Here is a 23,327-nt window from a genome sequence, read left to right as displayed (position 1 = left end):
ATCCTCAATCCATAAACAAAACTTGAATTGTAAGGAGAACTTGGGAAATTAATAAAGTCTTTATGAAGAAAAATTCAATGAGACTAACAATTTTCTCTCCTTGGATAACGTAAATAATTTAAATCATTAAATTGGCCAGCATGTGTTAATACAAGTACACTCATCTTGCTGTTGTTGGTGTTGACTGCCTTCAAGTCGAGCACAACTCATAGCGACCCTATGAACAAAAGGCCTGAAGACCCTCTACAACCATTGACATTTATCAAAGTTCAGAGTTTCCAGAGGCATGTTATTTAGGAAGTGGATCTTAGCACTTAGAAAAATACATATTTGTTTTTTAAAGAGAAAAAAAATTACCAGTACTAAGCAAGCCCATAAGATGACTCCTAATACATACACGCTTTTCCCCACTTGCCGCCAGGAGGAGGCCCTGGTGTGTTCAAGATTCCACCCCACCAGTGACCCACCGCCATGGCCAAGGAAGGAAGGCATTGCTGCTGGAGGTGTAACGGACGTCAATACGGCTTTACAAGAGGTGCTAAAGACCGCGCTCCCCCACGATGGCCTAGCACGTGGAATCCACGATGCCGCCCACGCCTTAGACAAGCGCCAAGCCCATCTTTGTGTGCCGGCAGCCGGCTGTAATGAGCCTGTGTATGTCAGGTCAGCAGAGGCCCTTTGTGCTGAACACCAAATCAACCTGATAAAGCTTGATGATAATAAGAAACTGGGGGAGTGGGGAGGCCTCTGCAAAACTCACTGAGAAGGAAAGCCCCGCAAAGTAGCTGGCTGTAGTTGTGTAGGTGTTAAGGACGATGGCAAAGAATCCCAGGCCAAGGATGTCCTTGAAGAGTATTTCAAATACAAGAAATGAAACCAACAAAGAACTTGGCATGGGGCGGGGTAGAAATATACACAAAAATGTAATGATTTCGAAATTTGAAAAATCTGATACAAGAAATTTTTTGGAGGTCCCATTCATCCATTTAATCCTCTACTTGTGCATTTCCGGCTATATTTACAAGATTATGCCATAGGCTAGGGCTTCTAAGTTTGTTCCCATTTTGTCTCTTATGATCCTTCTGGTTTTGGGATTTACCCCTAGGTTTCTGACCAATCATGAGTTTCTTCTGGTGTACGGTGTGAGATGTTGATTCTGCTTCCATTTTCTGCAGGTGGATGTCCAGTTTTGAAGCACTCTTTGTGGAAGTGGTTCTTTCCCCATTTGATAGGTTTTGAATCTTTTTCAAATAGCAACTGACCATAGGTAGGTGAGTCATTTCTGAGTTCTCCATTCTATTCTTTTGGTTTATATGTATATTGTACCAAACCATGTTGTTTTGTTTTCTACAGCTGTGTAGGGGTTTTGAGATCGGGGACTGCTATGCCCACCACTTGATTTTTATTTTTCAGAAGAGCTTTGTTTATTCAGGGTCCCCTTCCTTTCCAATAAAGCTGCCAATTGCCTCTTTTATATCTTTGAAAAATGAGTTTGGTATTTATATTGGGATTGTGTTGAGCCTGCAGATTGCTTTTGTTAGGATTGCCATTTTTTCCAGTATTTGGAATCTTCCTATTCATGAGCAGAAGATATTTTCCCATTTACTTAGGTCTCTTACTGTTTTTTGTAGTAGTGTTTGGTAGTTTTCCTTATAAAGGTCTTTTGTGTTTCTAATTAGGTTGATTCTCAAGTATTTCATCTTGTGATTGGTCATTGTAAATGGTATTGCTTTCTTAGTTTCCTTTTCCATGTTTTGTTACTGTAGAGAAATCTATTATTTTTTTTATATATATTGATCTTGTATCCTGCAACCCTACTATACTGTTCTACTAGATCTAAGAGGGTTTTTTTGGTTGAGTCTTTGGGATTTTCTGTGTACATTATCATACCATCTGCGTATAGTGAAAGCTTTACTACCTCTTTGCCAACCTGGATGACTGTTATTTCCTTCTCTTGTCTTACTCCCTAGCAAGTACTTCCAATACAATACTGAATAGAACTGATGATAGTAGACGTCATTGTCTGTTCCCTGGTTGCAAGAGGTCTGTGTTTAATCTTTCTCCATTGAAAATTATATTGGCTCTTGGTTTTGTGTATGCACTTTTCACTATGTTGAATACATTTCCCTCTATTCCTATTGTGCTGAATGTTTTAATCAGGAAGGGGTGTTGTATTTTGTCAAAAGCCTTGTCTGGAACAATTGATCATGTGGTTCTTGTTCTTTGTGTTGTTAATTTCTCAATCCATTAATTTGTTAATGGGAACTTGGCCTGTTTCCATTTTCTTGCTAATGTGAAGAATGCTGCTATGAAGATAGCTGTACATATGTCTATGCATGTCTCAGTTCTGATTTCCTTAGGATATATTCCTAGCAGTGGAATAGCTGGATCATACGAGATTTTGAAGCTCCATCCGACATACTTTGGGCATGTTGCCAGGAGGGACCAGTCTTTGGAGAGGGTCATCATGCTTGGAAGGGTGGAGGGACAGCACAAGAGAGGAAGACCCTAGATGAGATGGATTGACTCAGTGACTGGGGTAATGGGGGTAAGTGTGTCAGAGACAGTGAAATTGTAATTTTCACAATGTTCAGTCTTCCAATCCATGAACAGAGAAAATTCTTCCATTTAGTTAAGAATCTTATTGTTTCTTGTAGTAGTGTTTTATAGTTTTCCTTAGAAAGGTTTTTGTGTCTCTAGTTAAGTTTATTCCCAACTAGCTCACCTTGTGGTTGGCTATTGTAAATGGTATTGCTTTTCTAGTTTCCTAGTCTGTGCTTTCTTTGTTGCTAACAAGAAATCCAACTAATTTTTGTACGTTGATCTTATACTGTCACTCTACTAAAGTGGTCTACTAGGTCTAACAGGGTTTTTGCTGAGTCTTTGGGGTTTTATGTGTACATTATCATGTCATCTGCATATAGTGACAGTTTCACTACATGTTTGCAGATTTAGATTCCTCTTATATCCTTCATGTGCCTTACTGACCTCGCTAGAACTTCTAATCCAATGCTGAATAGGAGTGGTAATAGTGGACAGCCTTTCCTGGTCCCTTTTCACAAGGGGAATGTTTTTAGTCTCTTGCTGTTGGGAATGATGTTAGCTCTCAGTTCTGTGTATATAGATTTCACTATGTTCAGGACATTTCCCTCAACTTGTATTTTGCTTTTTGTGTTGTGGTGGGTTTTTTTCCCTTTTTCTTCTTGCTGTATACTGTCGAATCAGATCAGACTGGTACAGGAAGAAATTGACTCTCCTTCTCCAGCAGAGAATCTGGTGGATTCGAACCATACATCTTAGGTATTGCAGCAGTACAGCTTCTTGCCACCAGAGCTCCATTGCTGAATGTTTTAATAAGAAAAGGATGTTGAATTTGGTTGAAGGCTTTTTTTAAACTCAATTGATAAGGTTTTTCTTGTTCTTTGTTCTGTTAATGTGATGAATTACATTGTTTTTATATGTAGAAACATACCTGCATTCCTGTTATGAATCTCTCTTAGTCATGATGAATTGTTTTTTAAATATACTGTTGGATTCTATTGGCCACGATCTTCTTCTTTTTTTTTTTTTAACTATCACACATTGAGAAGTTTTATTATTCAAGAACTGAATTAAGAGCCCATGCTAACAGGTTAACATGAAAATAATCAGTTCTTCATAGTATTGTTCCATAAAGATGTGTAGGTGTTTTTTTAAACATCATCGCTGAAAGTGGCCACAATCTTCTTAAGGATTGTCACATCTACATTCATGAGAGATGTTGGTCTATAGATTTCTTTGTGTGTGATATCTATTCTTGGCTTTGATATTAAATATCCACACTTACAAACTCTACAAATCAACAATTTTGGTAGGTATACATCCTGCAGAAACTCAAACAAGTTCACAAAAAGATGCATTCATTTTTAGTAGCTAAGAGCCAAAAACTGCTTAAATGCACAATAAAAAAAAAGAATGCAAATATTCATACAATGAAAAGGAGGACTGATTAATAACTTGCATTATTATTATTTCCGGGAGGCTGGGCACTATAAGGAGGAATATGGCATCAGGATTGTAGGAAGACTCATCAACAACCTGTGTCATGCAGATGACATAACTTTGCATGTTGAAGCTGAGGAGGACCTGAAGCGCTTGCTGCAGAAGGTCAAGGACTGCAGCCTTCAATATGGACTGAAACTCAACATCAAGAAAACAAACATTCTCACCACTGGGCCAATAGGGAGTATCATGATAGATAGAGAAAGGATTGAGGTTGTTAATGATTTCATATTGCTTGGATCCACAATCAACACTTTGGCACCAGCAGTCAGGAAATCAAAAGTCAAGTGACTCTCCAGAGTGCTACAGAGCAACAATATAAGTCTAGAGACTAAGGTGTGCCTGATGCAGGCCATGATCTATGCTACGCATCTGAGAGCTGGACAATGAATAAAGATTACAGAAGAATCAATGCCTTTGAGTTTTGGTGCTGGAGAATAGTATTGAACATACCATAGACTGCCAAAAGAATAAATCTGTCTGTCCTGAAGAGAGTGAAACCATGTTGTTCCTTGGAGGCAAGATTTTTGAAACCCAGTCTCACATACTTTAGGCATTTGCCAGGAGGGACCAGCCTTGGAGAAGGACATCATGCTCGGAAACAATGAGACCCAGTGTAAGAGGAAGACTCTGGAGGAAATGAACTGACACAGTGACTAGGGTAATGGGGGCAGGTATATCTGAGACTGTGAGGTTGCGTTGGGTTAGGGCAAGGTTCAGAGAAGCTGTTCATAAGGTTACTATGGGCCATAGTTGGCCTGATGGCACCTAACAACAACAGTTTCCATCACCATAGCAATTTGCAAGCCACCACAAAGTACAGTAGACTGTCAGATAAGTGGTAGATATGAACAAAACTATCTCTGTTAACTCTAAGAAAGTACTCTGGGACAGAACTTCATGCATCACTTCAAATTTGTCAAGACGAATCAAGTACGTTTAAATGTTCATCTACTCCTTTCGGTAGTCTGTGATCCCAAGGGAGACTGTGTTCTTGCTGCAACCAGGACCACGGCCCGAGTGCCACTCCACATCGTCCTTGATCCACAGTCTACACCTCTGCATCACTTACTATCTTGTTAGCCAGCATTTCATATTTACGATAGCTCTGGAAAATGTCTCCGGCAGGGCCATGTCCAAGCCTGAAGCATCCTCTATGAGCCACTCTGAATAATCTAGTGGAGGCCCAGTCACTAACCGCTGTGCACAGCTGTGGACATCTTCTCCCATTCATCAACAACAAAAGGCACGGGGCCGTGGTGGCATGACTTGAGATCACTGGTGGGCTGCAGGAGGCTGGGCTCGTCTCTGAAGCACTGGGGTTAGTAAGGGGAGGAAGGAAAGGGACATAGAAAAGGGATCTGTAGGGCCAGATGCGGACTAAGTTCCTGCCCAGGGCAACATCCCCAACCCTCATGAGCTCTTGTTGGTGGGAATATGTGGTAGGGAAGGGACAGGGGCCTGCCCCACAGCGTATATCCAAGACGTGCCCACAGGATTTAACAGGTGAGGAGCGACTTGGAACGAAGGAGGAAAGGGTACCAAAGACAGTGTGCGCCATTAACTCCTAACACTGATTTCGCAGATTGACCTGATCTTTGAAACGTAGCCATGTTGGTAAGTGCAGAGTGGGTGCACTATAAACACTTGAGGAAAACATTTTTAAAAACACTAGAAAATGTGTTTTTCATACACAATGATCATCACTATTCTACTCTGTCAAGGGATGAAAGTGCAGCTAAAAACAATCTGAGGCTTATTTGACCAAACTCAGCTCTCCCTATCAGGAAAAAAAAAAGTCATTCTGTTGCCTCAGCTTAATGATGAGGAAGGAAACCCAAAATAAGCAAGTAGAAAAGAAAACCCAACACTTTAAAGGCGATAGAGAGCAAGTCTGGGTTGTTAGAAATGTCCCTAGAACCTCTGCACACCGATGTGGTGCTGGGTGTGTGTATGAGGCTCAAGGAGAGGGAATGCACGTGTCTACAAGGTATATGGAGTAGTCAGTGGGTTGTTCCCGCCTGCAGGTATTTGTTGTGCATGTATTTAAGGATAGTAGTGTGTAAGAGTGAGTGAGTGAGTTGAGCCACTTCACTTCTCTTCTTATAAAATGAGTCCACTATTCATTTCCAGCAATACAAAGAAGACCTTCATATCTCTAGTGAATTCACCTCCAATATCTCTGAGCTTTCCAAAGGTATTTGCTCTCAAGCTGTTGTCGGAACACTGCAGGGTTTAAAATCAGGAAGGGTGTGCATCAGGGTTCTATCCTTTCCCCATACCTATTCAGTCTGTATGCTGAGTGAATAATTCACCAAGCTGAACTCTATAAGGAAGAATGTGGCATCAGGACCAGAGGAGGACTCATCAACAACCTCTGTTATGCAAATGACACAGCTTTGCTTGCTGCAAGTGAGGCGTATATGAAATGCTTGTTGCAGAAGATCAAGGACAACAGCCTTTATTATAGATTGCATCTCAACATCAAGAAAACAAAGGTCCTCACCACAGGACCAACAATCAACAAACACCCTTGATACCAACAGTCAGGAAATCAGGAGACATACTGTATTGGTCAAATTCACTGTCAAAGATCTCTTCAGAAAGCTGAGGAGCAAAGATGTCAGTTTGAAGACTAAGGTGCACCTGCTTCAGGCCATAGTCTTCTCAATCATCTGCTATGCATCAGAGAGCCGGACAATGAATAAGGATAATAGAAGAATTGATGCCTTTCAGTTGTGGTGCTGGAGAAGAGTGCTGGATATACCACGGACTGCCAAAAGAACAGACGGACATGTCTTGGACAGCGTGCAGCCAGAGTACCCTTTGGAGGCAAAGATGATGAGGCTTCACTCCACATACTTTGGACATGTAGCTAGGTGAGGCTATTCCTTGGAGTGGGACATCATGCTTGGAAAGGTGGAGAATCAATGAAGAGGAAGACCCTCAATGAGATCGACTGACACAGTGACTTCACCAATGGGCTCTAGTGTGTCAGAGATGATGTGGACGGTGCAGGATGCAGTGAGGTTCAGGGTCACTGTGCGGCATACTTGACTTGATGGCATCTAACAGCAGCAGTTTACAATCTGAAACTGATTGACGGCACGATCAAGATGCACTAATATTAGTTGTTAGGGACTGGAGAGCATTACCCTAAGTGAACTGAGTCCTGAAAGGCCAAATACTGCATAAGACCGTTATTGTAGAGTGTGTAGAGGATTCAAGGGGGAGGCTGGGAACAGAGGGGTGAGGATGGGCATGAGAGCAGTTTGTTGGGTGGAGGGAGGAGCAGGTAAAGGAAACGGGCAAGATCTGGTGTGAACTTTCTAAGTAAAGCAGTATAAGATTAAAATGTTATTTATTTTTGAAAAATATTATTAATTGTTGACTGGAATTCAAAAGTTGAAATAAAAAAGGACTGGCAGTTAAAAAATAGGGCCTTGGTGATGGAAATGAGGCTGGAGATCTAATGACAGAATTTTGTACAATGAGTGATTCATCAAAATACAACGTATCCAAATACATTTTTAGAAAACATAAACAGTGACATTATATACGGTTTCACCTGATGGGCTACACAGGAATCAGACTGACTACATTTGTGGGAAGAGATTGGAAACCAAAGAAGAATCAATGGCTTTGAGTTGTGGTCTCGTGGAAGAGTATTGGATATCCCGTGAACAGCCAAAGCAACGAGCAAGTCTAATTTGAAGTAAGTACCAGCGGAGCATTCCTTAGGGGCAGGAATGGTGAAATTACGACTCCTATGCTGGGAGTATGTTGTCAGCAGGGCTCAATCCTTGAAGGATCACTGAAGGAGGAGACCCTCAGCAAGATGGACTGGCACAGTGACTGTAACAACGTGCGGATGGTGAAGGACAGGCGAGGTCCAGGCAGGCTGGTGAAGGTCGCCAAGAGCCATACTCAACCAAATGGCACCTAAAAGCAATGACAATCCTTCATAATCTCCTAAGAAAAAAGGAAAATGAATGCATTTTCTAGATAACATTTTAGAAGAGAAGAGGTTTTTCTCTCAGAAAACTTCCTTATCAAAACTGAAGCATTCTGAGGGTGGTGGGGGTTTTTTCTCTATCTACCCTGTAATTTGTAGCTAAGAATTATTCCTTTTTGGCACATAGAGACTACCAAGCTATCTTGGAACCTTCAGAAGGCTTAGTCAGTTAGCCCACGACAAATCATCAGGCCTAAATGCCCAGACTAAATAATATACTGTAAAAATGTCATACATTCCCTGTACTGTCCTTCCCCTACAGAAAAAGAAAGACTTCTCATACTTGACTGTCTTGCCCCTCCCCTCCTCCAAGACAGGGCATCCAATTTGGCTAACTCATACCCTCTATCTCCTATAGGCGCAGATATAGAGAAAATGTATGCTGTTTCCACTGCAACCTCTGTCTCCACAACTGGAATTTTTGGTGGTGGTTTATATTTCTCTGTGTGTCTGATTCAGGGCATGGTCTTTTCAGTCACTTGCTATGCACCTGAGAGCTGGATGATGATGAAGGATGACAGAAGAAGAACTGATGCCTTTGGATTGTGGTGCTGGTTAAGAGTGCCGGATATCTCACAGACTGCCAAAAGAACAAAGCGATATGTCTTCAAGAAGGGGCAGCCAGAGTGTTCTTTGGAAAAGATGAAAATGTTTGCCTCACATACTTAGGGCATGTTGCTAGCAGAGGCTAGTCTTTGGAGTGTGACATCATGCTTGGGAAGGTGGAGGGAGGGACAGTAAAGAAGAGGAAGGCCATCAACCAAGGGGATTGGCACAGGAACTGCAGCAATGGGCTCAGGTGTGTCAGGAAGTGTGAGGGTGGCAAGGGTTCACCTCTGTTGTTCATGCGTGGCACTTAACAACAGCAATAACAACACTCAAATGATCCTGCATCACATATAGGTACAGGCTAAGCTAACACTTCCTAACACAACTTTTTTTTTCCAATACAGAGAAAAAAAAGACTTATTCCTGTAAATAATTAGCCCATTGAAAATGGAAATTCAAGAGAAATCTAAGTAGAAAACATGAATATATATTTTTAATATTTTACCTGATTTTAAGATGTTTTTTTAAAATTCATTCAACAAGAATTTATTTATCACATAAGCCCTGCCAGATTCAGAGCCGATAATAGCATCTTTGTTTCCCTAACTCACAGTTGTTCAATCGAATGTCTGACATGTACTAGTTGTTGACCTGGTACCCCTTTTGCAAAGGGGCATGCTGCCTCAAGCCTCCTTTGTATTCTCTGCTTTAGCAGAAGAGAGAATGGTGGGGATAAAGGGAATCCTTACAGTTGTTTCATAAGCAAAACTGTTGACAAATCTTCAGCGTCCACTCCTACTCCTTGACTTTAAACGAGCACGTGCTCTCAGCCCAGGTCTGTAGAAGAGCCAGAAATGGTATAGACTTTTCCTCCCAAAATGTTGCACCATTCTGGTCAGATCAGGCCACCACAGACTGCCTAGGTGAATGCCACCCAGGGGAAAGAAACAGGCCTCTCATGGGAACCTCTGGCGCTTGATGCAGAGTTCTTCCACAGTGTGCTTCCCACATGATTTATCTATGCTGATACGTATGTGGTACCAGCAATGTGTAAGGGGAGAATTTAGGGAAGATTTAATTAAGACAGAAAACAAGAATTTTTGAAAGAACTTTTGTGAGAGGAAGGGAAGAATAAATAACACTGATGGGCACATTTGCCTTATTTTGAATAGGTGAGGAAAGCAGGGCTAGGATAGTCTGTGTTACCTATAGTGTGGAGGTGTGTGGTGAAATCACTCCAGAGATTGCAGAACAGAATTTTGTCAGAACCTAGCATTTGGAAATACTTTTTCCAACAACATAAACTGTGGTTACACGCATGCACCATGCCCGATGGTATGGGAAGCCAACACTAAATATTTGTAATAAACCGAATGCTATTTCAAGAGGTGGGGGAGGCACGGTTCAAGCTGCAGTTCACCCCTGAGGCCCGGAGGCAATCCTTAAGGGTTTACTGGATTCTTGCATTGTATTCTGACCCCTCCCTCCTGAGTCAAGGGGAAGGTTTTCAATAGAAAGAGCTTGGCTTCGTTTGCATTGAATTCTCTTTGTGATTTACTTCCTGATACTTTTCAATAAAGATACAGGGAAGCTGAAATGGGGCCCTGCAGTCCAAAACTGCTGGCTCCGTTTTTTTTATGCTTTCTGTTCTGTCTCATTCTTCGTTGTCTGTCTCATTATTAATAATTTTAAAAATACTTTACCCTCGGTCTGCAACTGGATGAAATACATAAGAATCGAATAACCTGTATCTGATGGGTAATCTCAATCTAATCAGTCAGAACCAAGCCAGGGGCTGAATGTGAAAAGAGTATAAATTCCTCAAGTGCAATTTAAAGGTGGTGGTGGTGGTGTCAGGTGCCTCAAGACAACTACAACTCACAATGATCCTATGAACAACAGATCTGAACCTTGCCCTGTCCTGTGCTATCCGCACAGTCTCAGTCATGTTCTGTCAATTCATCTCATTGAAAGTCTTCCTCCCTTTTTCTAGCATCATATCATTTTCCAAGGACTAAAGTTCTTGGAGTTCAAGTTGAGGGTTAAGAAAATTTTAAAAAGCTCACAAGAGCCAAAATACAACCTTGAATATAGTCCATTTAAATTAAGAGACCATCTCAAAGAATAAATCTTAAGCACGTAACACAAATGATAAAAGACTAGACAAACTGTGGAATAACATCAACAAGATGACACTTTTTACATAATGAAAGCAAAATGAAATTCAAAGAACAGGAGTGAAAAGCAGATGTCAGTAGAGACGATAAACTTCAATAGAGAAAAGCTTGGAAGAACCCTAGAAACACTAACCCACAACATGAACAGTCTTCCAAGCATCCTGCAAAACCTACAACCAGGAGAGGGTAAAACAGATGAATGGGACCTTCTGAGAATCAAATCCCTCTGCACATCCAAAAACTTCTCCAACAGGGTAAAAAGGGAAGCCACAGACTGGGAAAAATATTTGGTAATGACATGTCTGGTCAGGGAGTTATATCTAGAATTTATAGATTATTCAAATGCCACAACAAGATAAAGTTTAACAACCCAATTGAAAAATGGGCACAGGATATGAACAGACACTTCACCAAAGAGGACATTAGTTGGCCAACAAACACATGAAGAAATGTTCAAAATCCCTAGCTCTAAGAGAGATGCAAATCAAAACAACTATGAGATATCATCTCACCCCAGTAAGAATAGCAAAATTTAACAGAGCAGCAAACAACAAATGCTGGCGAGGTTGTGGAGAAACTGGAACCCTTATTCACTGTTGGTGGGAGTGTAAGATGGTGCAACCACTCTGGAAGGCAGTATGGCACTTTCTCAAAAAGTTGGAAATAGAAATACCATTTGACCCAGCAATTCCACTACTGGGAATATAACCTAAAGTAACGAGAACTGCCACCCAAGCAGATATATGTATACCCATGTTTATTGCTGCTTTGTTCTCAACATCAAAGAACTGGAAACAACCCAAGTTCCCATCGACAAATGAATGGATAGAGAAGCTATGGTGTATTAAATGGAATATTATGCAGCACTGAAAAAAACAAAATCTCATGAAATATTATACAAAATGGGTGATCATAGAGGACATTATGCTGAGTGAAATATCTCAGTCACAAAAAGATAAATACTGCATAATTCCACTGTTATAGAACAGGACTGATATGGGGCCTTGGGGGAAACTAAGATAAGAGTGGATAAATAATGTATACCGCATTGAAACAGATGAGGGAGAGAACTGTACAAAAGGAGCATATGATTGGGTATTATTGGCATGATAAGAGTCCAGAATAAGAGTTGCATAGTAAGGTGGTCTAGGAGGACCAGGGGTGGGGAGGGTGGTGGGGGTGGGGCTGTATAACAATGAAGGAACTTTTTTTCCAAAGAATAAAGCAAACCAGGGGTGAGGAAGGACAAGGAGGCAAATGTGCAACAATGAATGAATGGAAATCCAAGTTCTTTCTAAACTTTCATTAAAATATATATAAAATTTAGCAGGTGATCAAAATGTATCTTTAAAATGGAAAAAAAAAGAAAAGAAAAGTGAGGGTCCACGAATTGATGAGATATGCCAACAAACAGATGCAACACTGGAAGCTCTCATTTATGTATGGCAAAAAAATGGAGAAGACCACTACATGGCTAATAGACTGGAAGAGATGCAGCTGTGTGCCAAAAGAATGCACGAATTATCAGTAACAATCATTAATATCACATACAAGTAGAATTTTACCAAAGGCAATTCCAAATGGCTGCAGTGGCCTAATGACAGGACACTGTCAGAAATTCAAGTCACATTCAGAAAAGGACATGGACTGAAGGATATCATTTCTGGTGTCTGCTGAATCTTGACTGAAAGCAGAGATTACTAGAGAGACATTTACCTGTGTTTTGTTGACTATTTAAAGGCATTCACCCATGTGAATCACGACAGGTTATGGATAACATTGAAAGAAAGGGAATAACAATGCACTTCACCTAAGCACAGTTAAGGCTCCACATCAACAAGAGAATACTATGTGCTTTAAACCCAGCTGAGAGGTGTCAGCGTTGTATTCTTTCACTGAGAAGTTAGAACAATGGGCTTGAGCATATCAGAATGGTGAGGACTGTGCAGGACGGGGAGGTTCAGATTTCGGGTTTGTCATTGATACGGTCACTATGAGTCAAAATCGATTAGAGCAGACCTAACAACAATATATGCACATATGAAGTACATGTTGTTGTTGTTGTTGATTGCCTTCGAGTCAAGCGTGACTCTTAGTGACCCTATAAACAAAAGGCTTGAAGCCCCTCTACAACTATGGACATTTATCAAAGTACAGAGAGAGTGCAAATAATCTGAGAAGCTTGATTATATGAAGAATGTGGCTTTCAGAAAGACTGGCTAACAACTTAGAATACTAAAAGAGAACGTGAAAGTATTTACTGATAAACATTAAAAACTATGATTTGTGCCTGAATTGTTGAATGGAAAACCAAGTTGCTCTTAAAAACACTCAAATGATAATTTAAAAATTATTCATTTTAGACATTGAGCTGCCGCTGCTTTGAGGGGAGTCTTTAGAAATCACCACCATGGCGGAAGACATTAAGACCAAAATCAAGAACTACCGAACTGCCCCTTTTGATACCTGGTTTCCCAACCAGAACCAAACCAGGAACTGCTGGCAAAACTACCTGGATTTCTACCGTGCGAGAAGGCACTGACTGCCAAAGGCGGCGCTGTCTCCAGGTGGGAATGGTATCAGTGTGTATACAAGTCCCTCTGCCCCCTGTCCTGGGTGTCAGCCTGGGATGAACGCAGGGCAGAAGGCACATTCCCTGGGAAGATCTGAACTGGCCCACCTCACCTCTCTGCTGGAATCTTAAATTGTGACTTAACTAATAATAAAGACTTACTGGGAAAATGTAAAAAAAATTATTAATTTTAATTAACAGATGCTGCCATGGACGTGCTCACCAAGTTGTGCCAAGAAATCTGGAGAACAACCACTTGGCCAACTGACTGGAAGAGATCGATATTTGTTCCTATCCCAAAGAAAGGTGACCCAACAGAATGTGGAAACTACAGAACAATCTCACTGATTTCACATGCAAGCAAGATTTTACTGAAGAGTATTCAAAAACGACTGGAACAGCACATCAACAGAGAACTACCAGAAGTCCAGGCTGGTTTCAGAAGGGGTCATGGTACTAGAGATATTGTAGCTGATGTTAGATGGATCTTGGCTGAAAGCAGGGAATACCAGAGGAATGTCTGTGTTTCATTGACTATGCAAAGGCATTTGACTGTGTAGATCATAACAAACTATGGCTGACTCTGAGAAGAATGGGAATCCCAGAACACTTGATCGTTCTAATGCGAAGCTTATACTTGGACCAGGAGGCAGTCGTCAGAACAGAGCAAGGGAACACTGCATGGTTCAAAATTGGGAAGGGTGTATGCCAGGGATGCATTCTATCTCCTCCATACCTTTTCAACCTATATGCAGAACAGATTATCCGGGAGGCTGGGCTCTATGAGGAGAAATGTGGGGTCAAGATTGGTGGAGGATTTATCAACAATCTGCGTTACGCAGATGACACAACCCTGCTTGCTGAAACTGAAGAGGACCTGAAGCACCTGCTGCAGAGGGTCAAGGACTGCAGCCTACAATATGGATTGAGGCTCAATGTCAAGAAGACAAAGATTCTCACCACTGGACCAATTGGCAGCATCAGCATGGATGGTGAAGAGATGGAGATTGTACACAGCTTTAGTTTGCTTGGCTCCATAGTCAACAGTCTTGGCACCAGCAGCCAGGAAATTAAAAAGCACATTGCCATGGGAAAGTCTGCTGTTAGGGACCTCTCCAAAGTACTGAAGAGCAATGGTGTCTCTCTGGAGACTAAGGTGTGTCTGATACAGGCCATGGTCTTCGCAATCACTTGTTATGCACCAGAGAGTTGGACAATGACCAAGGAGGATAGAAGGAGAATTGACACCTTTGAGCTGTGGTGCTGGAGAAGAGTATTGAGAATACCATGGACTGCTAGGAAAACAAACATATTTGTCCTGGAAAGGGTTAAACCGGGTGGCTCCTTGGAGGCAAGGATTCTGAGGCTCCGTCTAACATACTTTGGACATGTTGTGAGGAGAGACCGGTCCTTGGAGAGGGACATCATGCTTGGGAGGGTGGAGGGACAGCGCAGGAGAGGAAGGCCCTCTATGAGGTGGATTGATTCAGTGACTGGGATAATTGGGATGGGAGTGTCGGAGACAGTGCGATTGGCACAGGACAGAGAGGAGTTTAGGGCTGTTGTACATAGAGTCACTACGAGTCGCAAGCGACTCAACGGCACATAACAACAACAACAACAACATAAAAATATTTTAGTATTATGGACTAATAAAATATTTTCTATTTGCCAAAAAATGTGTATGATGACTGAATTAAAGACAATCAATATTAGCAAACTTTCATTCAAATAAAAAATAAAAATTAAACAATATCATAGCTTCCTAAATAAATCCACTAAAATATAAAGAAAACAAAGCAAAAAAGCAACATCATGATAAATGCAGAAAATACTGAAATTGTCAAAGATTTTATTCAACTTGAATCTACAACCAATGTTCATTAAAGTAGAAGTCAAAGAATCAAACAATGTGCTTCATTGGGCAAACCAGCTATAAGAAACACATTAAAGGGTTAAAGAGCAAAATATGCCACTTTGAGGACCAAAGTGCATCAGATTGAAGCCAATGACTAAAGAAGACCAAAGAAGAACTGATTAAAAAAATGAAGGAAAAAAGAACTGGTTCAATGTGGGTTTGAAAACAGAGGGTGAAAATAGACATAGAACAATGGTCATTGGTACTTAATATAAAATATAATGTATGTGTATGATTGCATGAAACACAAAGTACAAGTACAAAACACAATGTATACAAATGATTATATTGAAATCAATAAACTAAAACAAAGAAGAACTGGTGTCTTTATGAGTTTATGACACCTAACAACTATCAGTGGAGGAGGGTGAGGATGGAGAGTTCATTTAAGACAAGACTTCTTTGATTATCGCTCCAAGGTATAAAGCACCATTTTATTTTCTTTGATCTAATGCATCATCTTTCACTTTTAACTTTACAAGAACTGTACTTACCATGTCAGTGTCTGACACGGGTCCAAAACTGGTCACATAGATGTCAGTCTTCACTTCAGTCACAGCATCTGAGCCAAAGAAAACAGAAAAGCAGTGTCTCATGAAAATCTGTTGCCTCACTCAGATACCTGTGCAGCATTGTGATTGACAGCCACAAACTACTTCTAGAAAACGAAACTTCACACCACTACAGGAAAGCCCCTCAAAACCTTCGTACCTGTATGGTTTCAGCAAGAAGAGCATGTGGGGCCCCCGCATAAAGTATCTTCCTTTAGACATCATTAAGAATCCCAACAGAGTGTACAACATCAACGCTCGACTCCCACACTTGGCCTACCTACCCTTACTTGTGGTAGGTTACAAATGCTCCGGTAACTGAGAACACAGAGGGATTGCACTCCCCTGGCTGACTGACGTCAATCTAGGCCCTGACCCTGGTTCTAGTTGTAGGGGCAAGTCTGTGTGTGTATGCCATCCTGGCGGGACTATTAATACTGTAAGACTCCTTCTGCTATGTGATAATGGAAATGCACACTGGTAAGGTGCTATCATTGTAAGATGTTAACAGGCTGGAAGGATGAGTGATATGTGGAAGAAAATTTAGCTGGGAGGTGCACAATTGACGGCACTGAGTAAGAAAACTTTTGTAGGGTCATGTAGTCAAGATTTGGAAATGGTTGGTATCATTTGATACACTTTTCTGGTATTTCTTTACTTTGTTGTAACTGTTTATTCATCTGCCTTTCCACTTAGTCCAACAATTTCTTAAGGGCCATGCTGACAGAACTTCTCTATCCTCAGTACATGAAAAGGGGCTTGTTACTCTTGGTATTCACCACATATTTTTGATGTGTTGGATGGAATCCATCACACATCTACCAAGGTTGGAAATAGCACTCTGAAAGAGAAGTTATCACAACACTGAGGCTCTGTTTATCCAATCCCAGCCCTGACTAACCCACTCACTCCAGCATGCCACAGAGATCACAAACCAGGGCGGTGGACTTGAACCTCATGCCAAACACCACACCATTGGAATAAACTCTAACAAGTCCCACTCCAGTCCTGCGTACCTGAACCCAGGAGAGCACAGTGGTAGCACAGCTCATACCAAAAGAACCCGCAGCACCTTGATAGGCAGCATGAGGGTAGTTCTTGCAGTCTAGAGCACTATTCTCTTTTTCTTATAGAGAAGGAAAGGAACATACTTATTACATACGAAACATTTCCACTCTCCTCACTCAGTACTTTATGTATCATTGAAAATTACAGCAAAATGTAAAAATACGTCTGGACCAGAATGTGCAGTATCCTGGCTCAGATGTATTTTTTCTCTTGTTGGCTTCCCATTACCCAGAATCACCTCTTAGTCTTAATATACTAGGCCCCTACTCAGGTACTTATGTGTTCAATATACTCAAGGGCTCTACTCTCATCCACAAACATTCCATTTTACAAAGAGGCCATGAGTATCATTTAATAATAATCAACACTGTCATCAATTCACCAAAAGACACAATTTACTTCCAAGCTTAATCAGTAAATAACACGTCTCTGAAACTAGAACAGTGATTTAAATAGTCAGGCTCTCATCTAGAGCACAGGCTTTCCCCAGAGCTATTTCTGTGTAGGAGAGAGAAAAGACAACATTTCAGAGCTCGAAACATACGCTCCAAAGACTGTCCTTTTGGGCACATTCACTGACTGGGGAAGGAAACGCTTGTCTGCCTAATGTGTGGCATGTTGATCTCAAGCATCCCTACCCTTAAGTTCACCAAAAAATAAAGATATTGAAGGTACTTTTGAATCCAGCCTTCTAGTCCAAACACAGATTAAATACAGAACAACTGTCTATACTAGGGTGGTTGTAATGCAATGTTCTAGCAAAGGAGTGTGCCTTTAGGAACAAAAGGAAAGATAGTGAGGGAAGGTCTGTATAACATAGGGATTTGGTGGACCAAGGCAGAGAGCTACTGAGTCAAGTAGATTAGGGTGGTCTCGTGGCAATCCAAAACTAACTGTGAAGCCAAGAAAGGTCTCCCATCAACAACCTCTCTTCTTACTCCCCAAGCTATTCCAGGCACAGGTCCCAGTAAATTCAATGGCAGGAAGATGTGCAAACATTAAGAGGAGAGTGAGGTCACTGTGAACTGAAAACAAAGTGTCTAGAAGAAGAATTAATGCCTTCAAATTGTGGTATTGGAGTAGAGTCCTGGACATCCCAGAAGAAAGAATAAACAAGTATGTCAAGGAGAAAGTTCAACCAGGGTCCTCCTTAGAATCCTGGATGATGAAGCTTCATCACACATGGGGCGCGTTGTCGGGAGGGACAATCCTTGGAAAACATTATGCTTGGAAGGGTGGAGGGTCAGTGAAAGAGAAGACCCTACACAAGATGGATTTATATGCTGTTGTTATGTGCTGTTGAGTCACCTGTGATTCATAGCGACCCTGTGTACAACAGTTCTGAAACCTGCACTGCCCTGAGCCAGTCTCCCTGACTCCAGCACACCTAATCCACCTAATCCCATTGCCCCAATTATCGTGTCAATCCGTCTCATCTGGGGTCTTCCTCTCCTGCACTGTCCACCTCTCCGAGGACCAGTCGCTCCTGGCCATGTGTCCAAAGTATGTGAGATGGAGCACCGAGATTTATATAGTGACTGTAACAACAGGCTCCAGTTTATCAGAGATGGCATGAGTTAGGGCACGGTTCAGATTTGTTGTTGATAGAGTTGCTATGAGTCAGAATCAACATGATGGCATCTAACAACAACATCAACAACAAAGAGTCTCGTACTGGCTTTCAAAGGCTGAGGCTCCAGATCTCTGACCCTGGCTTACTGAATGTCACAGACTATTCTCCTTGGCTGCTTTTCTGCCTCTTGGACAGTGAAGATTTGAGACCAGTCAAATTCTGATTTCCCCCACCCCTCTCTGTTCTTCTATCAGAAATACTGATTTTAAGGCCAAACAGGAAGCATCTGGCCAAAGGTATTCCATATAAGTGCAAGGCAAGATTCCTCAGCTGCGAGCAAAAGTTAGGGCCCAGGAGGATTTGTGAAAATCCAGTATCTTTCCTCTCTCTTCTCTTTTAACCCTTCTCTTCAATTTAAAAGGCCCCCAATTGTTTCTAAGAAGAAAATAATGTGGAAAAACCATTTCTCCCAATATGGTAAGTCTCAATCAAGCTTGAGCATTGCCTCTGGCTTTGTAACAGGGAAAGAGAACTGAGATTGGTTTAGTAGTTGATCGGGCACATTGGGCATGACATCTTGCTTTATTTCTACCTTATTTAGAATGAATCTAACAGATAGGAGGAGTAGAGGAAGAGGAATGAAGTGGGTGGAGGAGGGGGAAGAAAAAATACTTAAAGGAAGATCGGGGGGGGGGGAAACAAGAAAGAAACTGAACAGAAAAAGGTAAGACAGAGACTAGAGGGAAAGAAAAGGACAGAGAAGAGGAAAGAACCATAGAGAAAACTAAAGGCAGGTACAGCAGAAAGACAGTGAGAGAGCATGTGCAGAAGGGACGTGAGAAAGAGAATTCTCAGGGATTTTAAAAAGAAAAGGAAAGAGGTACTGCTCCTTTTCACCAAAGGAGCCAGAAGTCTCTGATGCAGTGGTGTGTGGAGACAAGGATTGTTATTTTTATCCTGGCAGCACAAGGTAGAAAGAGCCCTAAATTTATGGTTCTATTCTTAGGCATCTGGCCCTCTACTAAGGCAAAGCAAACACAGGTATATGTGACAGTCTCTAGTGGCCCATATAAAGATCACCAAGCCCGAGCACGTCCATTTTCTGGCTAGGAATTCCCGCTGTCACGGATCAGGTGCCTGGTGGTACCTTTCGGAGGTATGGTTTAGTGGCTAGAAGCATGACGAGCTGGATTGCTGTTTAGGCTTTGTCATGTCCTCACTGTATGTCTTTTGTCACTAACTCCCGTGTGTCTATACCTTCATCTGAAAGTTGGAATAATGATAGTTCCTGCAAGAGTGGCATCCACTCCCTAAATAATATACCTCTGGAAATTCTATGAGCCTTGATAAATGTCGATAGTTGTAGATAGGCTTTAGGCCTTTTGTTCATAGGGTCGCTAGGAGTCGTGCTTGACTCAAGGGCAATCAACAACAACAACAACCTTACAAGCACACTGAGGATTTAAAGAGCTGATATGTAGACTAGTACTCAGAACACAATGTTCACCAGTATTGTTCTAGCGGCTGGACAACATGGGCCGCACAAACGTCAGATGCACAGAATCCATGCAGAAATCTGAGGCCCTGGGACTCCGGCACGGAAGAGATTATCTGTCCGACACCTCAATCCATCGGTGTGAAGAAAGAATAGGGAATTTGCTATTTCATTTAACTAAGTGAAATGACCACTGAATTATATTGAAATTGATTAGAGCTACAATCCAGAGTCTAGCTTCTTTTCACAGCCTTCTCAATTGAGACAACCGTGAGGCATGAATTAATGGAGCCTTTTAAAAATTTCTAGCAGATACTCCTTAGCTCTTTCTTAATTTGCTTCAGGGATTCAAGTCCCTTCCAACGCTACCCTCTAAAACAAAAGGTAAATGAAATTATCTTTTTTTTTCTTTTGCACTATTGGAAGTACTTGAAAACTCCTAGAGGGGTCCCCACACATCAGCTTTGTGTACACACACACACACCCTTAACCCTTAATGGGGCCCTCTTTGACGGTGAACGTTAGTACCAGTTCTAGCTTGATTCTTGCTTGCCATTAGTCTGAAAGAGTAAAATCAGCTGATCAGTAAATGCTCACCACATCTATGTATATTGTGCATAACCAACTGTGATTTTTAAACTTCAAATACATCTCCAAGAACCTTTAAATCTCCTCCTTTGAGCAAAAAATCTAGTCTCTGTAGGTCTCTCAACTGTAGCTGCCCCACCCCAGCACACATACACTTCAGACCTAATAGTATCTTTATAACCAACACAAGACAAGTTACCTTCCTGTTCTTTTGAGACTGAAAGCTCCTCTGCAAAGAAAGTCATCTTGGTGCCCCTAAGTCTGCTCTTCTTGTTCCTTTTCAGACTAAAAGGCTGACTCCCTTAGACAATGTCCTCCTTCTTTTTGACATTATTTTGAACACTCTCACTGTTCCTAACTACTTTCCTCTGACTCAGCTCTGATTTGTTACTGACCCTCTGAAATATGTTTTGTGGTGAAAGTTTGCCACACAATTTCATTTGACATAAGGTCCCATGATGAATGGTATGAGCAAAACCCCTTTATCTCATTATAGGGACATAATGGACTTTTCAGCCTCTTCCAATGACAATCTTCCTAAGAAGAGTGAGGCTTCGAGGACCAGGGCTTTGGCCAAGAAAACACAGGCCTATTTTCCCGTCTTTTTGCTTTTAGGTCATTGGGAAATTTTCACAATCAGGGCTCATTTCTGTGTACCTTTCTCTTCTTGAAGAGCACTGGGCTGCTAGAGATGGGCTCTCATGTGACCTAGCTGTCTGGATCTGACGGCTATGACTTAGGGAGCTACCGACAAGCCATACAACCTTTAATAAAGCATTTTACCTTCCTGAGCCTCAATTTTCTTATCTCAAATATGAAGAGTTTCAACTCAAAAATCTCTAATATCCTTTTCAAATAAAGTATTTTATGAATCTTTGGTTTCCCAATTTACACACCCAAAGTAAATAAGAATCTCCAAATTAATATAGAGTCAATGACAGAAATAAGAACTAAGTACTAATGGAGTAAAGGAAGGTGTTAAAAATTATATCTAAGTCCATCAAAAGAAAATAGCTCTAATGATATTTATGACTTATCCAAAAAGGTAGATTTGCTTAATGTCCCCAGAAGCATTAATATAGGTCTATAAAAGCACTTCCCTGGAATATTTTTACCCTCAGAGTCCTAACAAATAATGTCTCTTCCGTGTGAAACTAATGTTCACTTGGCACCAAAAGCAGTATTTGAATTGGTAGCTCCAGGAAGAAAAGCACACATGTATGGAACTAGCCATCCACAGAGAGAGAGAGAAATGTCAACAAAAGATATGGAAGAATAGAAGTGTCAGACAGCTGTCTCTTCAGTGGGTCATAGCTCTTCACTCAGAGTCCACTCCAAGCTAGTAGGTTTCCTTGGGGAAACTTTATTACTAAAGATGTGGTTATTGTTATGCACCATTGAGTCGCCTGCAGTTATGCACAACAGCTCCGACCCCTGCTTTATCTTGAGCCATTCTGTCTCTGACACACCTGCTCCCATTATCCCAGTTACTGTGTCAATCCATCTCCCCCAAGGTCTTCCCCTTTAACACTGTCCATCCTGCCAAGCATGATGTCCTTCTCCAAGGACTGGTTCCTCCTGGCAACATGCTTCAAGTATGTGAGACGGAGTTTCAGAATTTTTGCCTCCGAGAAGCAACTTGGTTTCCCTTTCTCCAGGGCATACTTGTTTGTTCTCTTGGCAGTCCATGAAATGTTAATACTCTTCTCCAACAAAAGGATGTGGTAGTACCTAAATAAAGACCTAAAGTAGCATCTAAGTCATTACCAATGTAATGTGTGCAGGCTCACTCCACAGTGCCTTCACCACACCAGAGGCATTTACGTGAGTGAAAATAAGCTGAGAGCCAGTTGCCTTTTGCAGTTGTGTGCCAACGAATGAGAACCAATAGCTGATTCTCCAGTGGGTTTGTGAAAGGCAGGTAATTGCATGGAAGGGCACTGATCACCCTTTTCCTGCGGAGCAGCTGGTGGGTCTGAACTGTGTCCCTTAGGAAGTAATACAGTCTTTAAAACAACTGAAATATGCTACAAATGTTAAAAGGGTGTTCTGGTATTTTTCCAGATACTTCTGAGTTTTACACATTAAATTGTTGTTACTATGTACTATCAAGTCAAAACTGACTCAAAAAATTAATAAGTGGAAAAGCTACTAACTCGGGAATCTAGAGACTTGGACAAGACCTGGTCCTATTGAATTAAGTAGTCCTTAATTTACTAATCTACGAAAGAGAATTTATTTTACTGTGTACTTCCAGTGAAGAGACAGTTAGAGCAAATAAATTATCATCTGTAACAAGTGTTTCAGACATCCAGAAAAGATTGCACAGTAAATGTTACATTTCAGGATAAGCTCTTTGCTCCAAATGTACAATAATGATACAAAACATACCAAAAAAGCTATTTTGGTAAAATATAAAAAATATCATTAAATAGAACAAAGCAAAAGGCCAAACAAGTTAGAGTTCTGGGTCTGAAAATAGCAAGTGGCATAAAGAGACTGAAAGGTGCTCTGTACTAAACAGGAGACCAGATGCGGGTTTAATGCCTGCGGATGGATCACCTCTGGGACTCTCCAACCCCTTAGAAAGAGGCTGAAGAAAGTGATGCTGGGTCTGTTTGAGGCCACAGGCCTGCAGCTACAGGAATGATACGACCTGCCTTGGGCTTAGGAACTGAATCATTACCTTGTCTATCTAGGAATACATAAACAATATGTCAATGGAAAACTTCTCTGAGAAGAATGGGAATCCCAGAACACTTGATCATTCTAATGTGAAA

General features: G+C 41.3%; 1 protein-coding gene across 1 annotated transcript in view; it reads right to left on the bottom strand.

The window, feature by feature from the left end:
* The window catches only part of GABRA3 (gamma-aminobutyric acid (GABA) A receptor, alpha 3), a 152,009-nt gene that overhangs the window by 81,276 nt on the left and 47,406 nt on the right, over positions 1–23,327 (bottom strand). Inside the window, exon 3 of the mRNA XM_006902449.1 lies at positions 15,767–15,834. Within this exon, the coding sequence (XP_006902511.1) occupies positions 15,767–15,834 (68 nt within the window). The remainder of the gene's footprint in view (positions 1–15,766; positions 15,835–23,327) is intronic.

The sequence above is a fragment of the Elephantulus edwardii genome, unplaced genomic scaffold (assembly GCF_000299155.1).
Source record: "Elephantulus edwardii isolate Elephantulus edwardi_28Jun2011 unplaced genomic scaffold, EleEdw1.0 scaffold00415, whole genome shotgun sequence".
Classification (NCBI taxonomy): Eukaryota; Metazoa; Chordata; class Mammalia; order Macroscelidea; family Macroscelididae; genus Elephantulus; species Elephantulus edwardii.
The sequence above is the reverse complement of the archived record's forward strand: the minus strand, read 5'-3'. Positions and strand labels throughout refer to the sequence as shown.